General features: G+C 48.2%; 1 protein-coding gene across 14 annotated transcripts in view; it reads left to right on the top strand.

Moving 5' to 3' along the window:
* The first annotated feature begins 202 nt into the window (after positions 1-202).
* The window catches only part of LOC143346861 (uncharacterized), a 33,052-nt gene continuing 24,539 nt past the window's right edge, over positions 203-8,715 (top strand). For 13 of the 14 annotated variants that reach the window (XM_076775427.1, XM_076775426.1, XM_076775425.1 and 10 more), the window contains exon 1: positions 281-1,948. In XM_076775427.1, the coding sequence (XP_076631542.1) occupies positions 974-1,948 (975 nt within the window). In that variant the 5' untranslated portion in view covers positions 281-973. Of the gene's footprint in view, positions 1,949-8,715 lie in introns of all 14 variants that reach the window. The other variant, XM_076775414.1, reaches the window with a different exon arrangement.

The following is an 8,715-nucleotide window of genomic DNA, read 5'->3' as shown; positions in this document are numbered from 1 at the left end:
ATGCCTCCAAATATGCGGAAATATTCACTGGAGGAAACAGGGCTGTTCCCTTCCACCTACTAGTTAATGTTCTTCAGAAACCTACAGCCTTTGTATATTCCTGAAAGCATTTCTATCGATGTAAAAAACCTTTCGTACAACGCAGACAACTCCATTGGAAGTTGAATTCTGTTAAAGCATAGTATGTGTGATTGCAGGTGTCCACGGTGCGACTGTCCGAGGATCCAGGCGCGCCATAATGGCGGAGGTGGCGACGAAGAAATCGATCAACGTCGTAAGTAGCAAGAAGAGCGAGGTGTGCGGTGTGCAGTCTAACAACGGTTTGCTAGATTTGGATAACATAACCGCGAGTAACAACCAATTAATCACGTTGTGCGACACCAACGACGACGAGGACGACCTAATTCTGACTAACAACACGCGTAACGAGCTAGACAGCGACGACAAGAGTCTGCAGGAGCTGATCGAGAGCGAGCTGGCGCTGAGGATCTGCTCTAGCAACGAGGAGGACGCGTCGGTGGACGCGGACGAGCGACAGGAGTCGTCGAACGAGCCGGAAACGGTGAAGAGGATCGTGCTGGACAGGCGACAGGACACCGTGGACGCGAACACGGAGTTGATCGCCGCGGAGACCGAGCACTGTTCGCTGATCGAGGAGCCATACAGTTATCAGAACGGTCACGTGTCACCCGACACCAAGATCTCGAGTTCCACTTACGAGGAGAACGCGAAGCCGGAGCCGATCGTGGTAGGCTTCCGGGACGAGGAGGAGCAGGTATTCGCCGAGCAACCGGAAGTTAGCGACGCGATCGTCGTTCAGAAAACAACGACGGACGAGATCGATCCGTCGACGGGCGACTCCGCGGACGATGGCGGTTTGTTCCCGCGAAACGAAGACGACCAAGACCCGTGCCCGGCTTACCCTGTCCTTCGGACGACAGAGGCCGCGGAGGAACCGCCGGAAGCGGCGAACATGACCAACGAGTCCTTCGAGTCGGGACGCGAGTCCCTCGCCGAACAGATTACCGCCACGCCTGTCGACAAGTACCAGGACGAGGAAGAGGTTCAGTCGAAGCTCGTGGAGTTCGCGGAGACGGACATCGTGCAGGCCGACTCTGTCCCCGTAGACGACGACGAACCGCCGCGATTGATCGACGACCTGGACGTCTGGATGACCGCCAAACAGTCTGGCCGGCTTTCCTATAACCTCGACGAAACACTGTGCCAGCCTAACCTCGAGAAGCCCAGCGACTCCTTCGAGACCGTAATGGCGGAGTCTGGGAAGGAGCAGGACGTGGACGGTAACGAGTTTCCGGTGGAGGAGGAGTGCAAGGTATCCTTGGACGACAAGTCTTCCAGTTCGATCGACGAGAAGATTTCGGAGGATCTCGAGGAGTGCTCGGTGCCGGGGAAGCCCGTCGAGGAAGAGGAAGAAGAGGCTCGCGGCTCGCCGATCGTTCAATCGAGGAGCTTCGACGATGGCACGCTGAGCCAATCGGAGGCGTCCACCGACGCCGCCAGCACTCAGGAGTTCATAGACATGGAACGACGCGTGCTGAGCGAGGAATACGCCGAGCTACGCTTCCAGGAGGACCAGCAGTCGAGCGACGCCGTCGACCCTCGGACGAGGAACTCTCTTGGCGACGACGAGGAGGTCGACGCCAAGGAGGAGGAAATGAAAGAGGAAGCGAACGAGAACGCGGACGAGCAGAACGCGATCGCTGAGTCGTCCAGCGAGCTGTCCGTGTCCGAGGCGACGTTCATCGAGAAGACCGAAGTGGTGATATCCGAGAGCAGCGTGACGATTTTCTCGGAGACCAAGTGCCTCGAGGTCGGAAACGACTCGGAACCGGCGCTCGAGGACCACCAGGAGAACCTCGAATCGCCTCCTCGCGCGCCGCTTGCCACCCCCGACGACGAGGCCAGCGACTCTTCCAACTCCTGCGACGTAAGTCTCCTTTACCAACTAATCCACCCTAACGGGTGCCCATTTAGGTCCCAGAATCGGAATAGACTAAGGTACGATGCTTGAATCGACGACCAAACTGTGTTGCCTGCGCTTGTTGATCTGTTGTTTCCGTTTTGGTGTTACGTAACGATTTTACTGGACAAATTCTTTTGATATTGCGTGCACTAGTATTAACTATTGATGTGTTTAATATAGTAAACAGTTTTCTTTATATTTAGGTGGTGTACTTGGTGATTCAATAATGGTTAGCACTTTCTCAACCCCTGAAAAAGGGTTATTTTAAGCGACAATCGAAAGTGTTAATTATTATTAATTCTCTTTGTATAGATCTACGAACAAATTATAGGAATTTTCAGACGTTTCAATTTTGAACCTACTCTTACACTATGCATACGACAGATTTTTCATTCAAAGAGGAGGCTTCTCCCTTCGAACCCACTGCAAAACAAACCCCCGCAAAAAATTTATTACTCTCCATAGAATTATTCAAAGTTAAAGAATTTGGTCCAAAATACCCACGGTTTCGTCCTCCATAATCAAGCAGAGAAATTTTTTCTAAAAATTTCGATTCAAGATCGAAAAAGTAGAGACTTTGCCCTTTAAAATGAGCGAAAGTGGAGCCCCGTACGATTTTTCCCCCGGGAAGTTACAGCAGTGGAAAGATCGTTAAAATTGGCAATTCGTTAATTACGGTATTTAAAAACTTGTCTCGTTCAAAGTTTCGACGTTGAAGCGAGTACCGGGTGGCTTCAAAGTGCATATATAATTGGCTGACTCGGTATATCCGACGAAGCACTTTCGTTCCGAATCAATGGTAACCGCGTCGAGTTACAAAGAGTCAGGCGTTATTCGCGTTCCTGCAGGGTGTTGAGTAATTCTTGCAAACAAGCCATTCCGGCTCCGCTTTTCCTGGCGGTTCTCGCTGCAACACTAATTATATCGTTGGACGAGCTCCTACGCATACTTTGCGCCGGCAATAATTAATCTCATTAATTCGCTGCAACATTATAGTCCGGGCAGACTCGCGATTTTCGATCGACCATTTGGATTATTCTCGTTCAACTATTTCTTCCTACGCCCTACATACGTACTAGGCTGCGTCGACTTGCAAATACGACATTTTGCAATTAAAGATTCAACGTAATTATATAATATTAGCCGTTGAATACGAAACAAAGTATAAAACGAGCGACCAGTATCCGTGGAACATTTTTTAATTATTTTAGAAACAACCTGCGTATTTCCTGCATCGTTTAGAATTCTTTCCCAGTACATTGATTAAAGTTTCCATGGCTCGAAGGTGCAAACAATACTTGTCGTAGGATTGAATGGTCTCGCTGGCGAATAGTCGACGCGTTTAATTAAATAACAAAGGCTTAATTGGCTCGTTGACATCACGCAACCACGCGTAACCACTTTCGTTCTCCGTTATTTCTCTTCATTGACACTCGTAAGGATACGGCACGCGAGCGGTGCGCGCGTTATTTGACAGCAAGCGAGCAGAAACGAATGTAGTTCACGGCTACGAACGGAATTAATACCGTATAGCCGGTAATATGATCCGAAAAACTCGACGGTGGCAATTAAACGTTGGATAAGCGGCGTAAATCGGTTCTCCGATACTCAATAAAGATCACGCGACCGAGTAAGATGGTAACAGACATAATCGCCGGACCGATTTCGACATTCCAGCCACTTACGAGTTGTTTGATTTCGTTTATATTATTCAACTTTGCTTTTACGATCGAAAAAACACTAGAAAATTATACCAAACCAACGTACACTATGTGCAATTGCTAGGTTTCAAATGCAAAGAGAATATGGCATTTGATTTTTCGTTCAAAATCGAGGCTAAATGCTACATTCTTTTTTATGCCATTGCGAACTCAAGATAAAGGTTATCGTGCCCGTCATTTTCGACGGTTTTTAAAGTTCGCGATAGCAAACGCGTGTAATGTTATTCGCGAGTAACAAATGTAGAATGTTCGTGTCCGGACAAACACAGGGTTCTTAGAAACGTGCGATAATTAACACCAACGTAAACAAGGTATTAGATTACCGATTTCACGCGATGCTTTTGCACTTCGTATGCATCGTAACATTGTCGGTAGCGAATAGTCGGTCATAATACAGTCGGTAACAAGTTTCGTTATCGATCGACACGAGCGTCAGTCGCAACAATATCACCGGAGACGTTCAACAACAACATCGAATGCACCTAGACGAGACAAGTAGTAAACGACAGTCCGCAAACACCGCCGCATACCGGAAGCATTTCGCTCGTTTATCGAGGCGTCGGTACGAAATCGAGTTATCGGAGAGCCGGTTCAATGACCACCGCCCATAATCGTGTACACCGAGTAACCTATTCCGCTCGGAACAGGCTCGCAACCAAGATCGAGGTCGTGCCAGAAACAAGCAACGAGCGAACCTCGACGTCTCGGCTCCGATCGTTGCGCTCCGGCTTGCACATTATCGTTAGGATGATGCATCGGCGGCCTCGTTGATTGCCTTATCGGAGAACCAAGAAACACGACGGAATTATTGCCTGTTTCACGCGCGTTGCTCTCGTCGATGGACTCTCTTTCCGGAAAACGAAAGTCTTCGCGCGAGCTGCTTCGAATCCCCAACGCTGCGCGCGTCTTTCCATTCAAAAATATATGCAATCACAGGATTGATTTTGCGTCGATAAAAACAGGTGATGATTCTGGGAAACGCTTTACCGAGCAGTAGCGGTCGACCCTGGGCTATCGCGCGGTCGATAACATTTTTTATTTCCACGATAATCGATTAATAAGCTACCGGTCGATAAGTTTTGGTGGCAAAAAGTCGACTAATACCGGTTGGTAAAGTGTTACGACCGACACTATAGACTGTCATCGTCCCTGACATCGTGTTTTCGTCGCGAAGAGAGTGATATTCAAAAACAAAAGAGGACTGGACGCGTCTGGTCGAAAGCACGCTCCGGCGTAGATATCGAGGTCGATCTTTCGTCAAGAGTCGACGTCCAATCCCGGGGCTCCGCTTGCTGCTAGATCGGCCTGGTACCTTTCGTTCTGCCGGCTGAGCACCGTCTGCTCCCCTCGTGTTTCACCTGGCCACACGTACGCGGCCAACCGTCTCCCGGTGTCCGGTGGAAACGGCCAATCGCGGAAATCCACCGTATCCCCACGATTTCCTCCCGACTGTCCACGCTTTGGAGAGCACCGGAGTTTCCTGAACCTAGTCTCTCTGGACGCAGACATCTCCAGAGTCGTGGATCTGCCGGTTCCCGAACCTTTCTCGATCCTCTGTTCGCCACTCGTCGAGGATGATCATCAGCCAGGTAGGACGCCTAAATTCGTTCCTATTCACCGCGAATCCAGTCCCCCTGGTGCTCGTTAAATACTTGTTTCGGACCCGTACACACGCTGTGCGTGTTTGTTCGCAAGTTTTTTCGTCGAGCAAACTCCGTTCTTCTTCTCGAACCTTTAATTGCCTATTTGCGGATAATTTATGTCCCGTTTTATCTCCCATTTTAGTGGTCGACTTTATTACAATTCCGTGTTATTTCGATCGATATCGAGCGGGATCGTCCGAGCGGCAAGGGAACCAGCCGGTCCCAGGGCGCTCGAGAAATACGCTTCCCCTTCCCTCATTCTCGATCTCTCGATCTCTGTCGTTCTTCCGCGGGCTTTCGTCGACCTCGTTGCCAAGGTAGACGCGCGCTGTCGTCCCGAGTGGGTGGCCAGGGTCCTTTGAACTCCTCAATTTTCGGGACCAGTTCCCCCGCTGCTCGCCGGCGTGTCTGTGATAATCCGCCGCGGGGAACCCCGGAACCGGTGTGTGCCCGAAATCGTTAGTGTACGCAACGTGCGGGAAAGTGCGCCGTTACGGATCTACATGGCCCGTGTTATGGAACCAACAATTTTCCACGGTACGTGCGAACCCTGCAGCAGTTCCTTCTTCGATCAACTTTGAATCCTCTCTCCAAGAATCTTCGTTGTCTTATCATACGTCGCGTGGTTCCGTGACTCTAGACTTGTCGAAGCTTTTTCAAAACTTCCGGGGTTTTATTCTTTGTAATTTGTGGTTAGTTTGTGCGTTTGGTGCCTGAGAGCTTTACAGGTGTGTATCCTCAGCAAGTGGTACTTGGTATCTCTTTGTCATCCTACGATATTTAAAAATATCAGTAGTTATCGTAACCTATACTCGTGTCGTCAAATATTGACTCTATTTTATCTGACGTTGAAGTAGTTACTGTTATTCTCTGTTGGGCAAGCTAAATCGCGTTGCCTATATAGCCTTTTTTAGGGTTTTATAGTTGAGACTTCTGGGACACAACTCGACTATTGTTCATTCATATTTATTTATATTATTGCTCCCCTTATGTAACAAGTTAGCGAGCTTCGTCCTGGGCCAGCGTCAGACGCCGGGATACTCGACAGTCGATCGAGGAGTGTATATACAGGAATTGGAGGGTGGTCGAGCACTTGTGAGAAAAGTGTCGCACGTGTCCCTTTGGTGGCGAGCGCAGGAAGTGTCCTCACAATAGATAATGAACGTTCTCCCTCGAAATTAGCATTCGTACAGTGACGTGCTATAGTTTCGTCTAGTACTATGCGTAGGTTTCGTTGTTGGGATCTCGTAGTTCGAGGTTCGAGCGGCTGGAGCTCGTTCTATTTCCAATTTAAGTCGAGTCCCGAAAGTCAGTAACGTCCGACGTCTAATCCGAATTTGTGAAAGTGAATCGGTAGCGTCGCGCGGCGAATTAGAAAGTCTCGTCTAACGCGTTACGAAAGTTCTTCGACTGCTCCCGTTCACCGTGACCATCTTTATTCTTCGGGGGGCCGCGCGCGACGATCGTCTCCGATCGTTCCCAAGCTGCTGAGAGATCCACGAAGGAACAGAGGAGAGATATATTAATTAGAACGCGCGATCGTACCGGTCCCGGGGAAACGTGGCTGCGTGACTTTTGAAAGGCTCCTCTCTTGCCTTTCGAGAAAGAATGCAGCCGTAATCGCCGCTTCGAATCGAGTTCCTCGAGTTACGTGGCCCCCGTAATTACGTGTCTCTCCCGCTCGCTCGCGAAGAAGCCACGCCGGGGTAACGAAGCATTGTGCCGATCACCGGGTTCCTCTTATCGTCTAATAATAAGATCGCGATAAAGTCGTCGTTGGTACAGGCGAGCGCGACGGCGGCGACGATCCACGTAACTAATTTGCTCCGAGATCTCTTCATTAAGTCCAGAGGCAATCAGACCAAAAGGAATTCCGCGGCATCACGGCGCTCCTTGGGACTTTCGCCAGTGGCGTAATTAAGATTCGTTCGCGGAAGACGAACGCTGGTACGCGGTACCTCGATCGGGATCGACGTCGACTTGCCTAGATTCGCGCCTAAAATTTCTCCGCTAGGTTATCACTATTATTTATTTAGTTATTTACGGGTACAAATACAATAGACCATTGGGTGAAGTTTGACGAAATAAATGAAATTTTAAAGGCGGATACGGAGCTAAAAGAATCGATCGTTCACAGCATTTGTTTACGTTTGTAATTAGACGATCACCGTAAAGCGTTCGATGAGCTTTCCGTTCGAGGAGAGTGCGTTTCTTTGTAGATGGCGAAAGTACATTTAATTTGAAGAGTCGTAGATTCTCAGGGCTAATTACAACAACGTTTATAACGTTGAAAGCAAGCAATAAGTCAAACGTCAGTCGCCTCAATCCCACTTGGAGCTGCAAGATCTTATCGAAATCGGTATCGCGTAACGTTTATCGAGATACGATATTACACGTTACCGTTTGCTAGAGGCCTTATTGTTTTTCTCGCAATTAAGAATACATAAAATGTAGACGTAATTGGACAAATTGGATCATCGTTTACAGAGGCTTCGTACAACCCCGTACTCGTAGATCGACGTATAAATACGACCCGCGGCGAGATCGATACGCTCGACTCCGTCTATGAATATTTAACAGAACGGTAATTACTATCCTCAGCGATCGTGTCAATTAAAGCGAAAACGTCAAGATTATTGCGCGTCGTGGTCGTGAAGCGAAGTTTCCATTTCCTACGCTCGAGATATTGGTCAAACCGTTTCTTAGTCCAGCGATCGACGTTCGGTGTACGATACCCTAACCGGAAATGCATTAGACGTAACGACGACGATAAAAATCACCGTGAGAATATCACCGTTGTATTTTGGAAGCTCGTAAAATGGTGTTGCTTATCTGTTGCCCCAGCGGGCATCGTTTACACGATCCTTCCGCTGTTCGAAACCTCCTTTATCTACGAGTTTTCGACGGAACGCGTAACGAGCGACGAGAAAGAAGCTTTTATCGCAAACGAACGATAAAACGTATAGAATTAAGATACAAGGAAATTCCAGTGTCCGTCGATTGAGAAATTCAACGTTTCGGAAACGTCGACGACGATAGGAGAATAAATACAGTGATGTCCCAACGATCGATACCGGAAGTGGACATTTAATCGGGTTATTTCAGGGATTGGCTATATAGTTCCCACTGTCATACGTAAATGTAACAGTTTATTGATGCAAATCGTAAATATCGAGGTTCTGCTCTCATTAGCCTTGTTTCATTCCTGTTTACATATTCTTCGTACGATTGTTTTGGTCAGTTTGGTATTCTATATAAAGAATGTTTTGACATCGTATAAGAACTACATACTGGACGAAATAATCATCGTATTTAATTTGACAAGGGTGAGTGCAATTGGATCGTATAATTAACGTCACAATTCAAT

The sequence above is a fragment of the Colletes latitarsis genome, chromosome 10 (assembly GCF_051014445.1).
Source record: "Colletes latitarsis isolate SP2378_abdomen chromosome 10, iyColLati1, whole genome shotgun sequence".
Lineage (NCBI taxonomy): Eukaryota > Metazoa > Arthropoda > Insecta > Hymenoptera > Colletidae > Colletes > Colletes latitarsis.
This window is presented reverse-complemented; position numbering and strand designations above follow the sequence as displayed.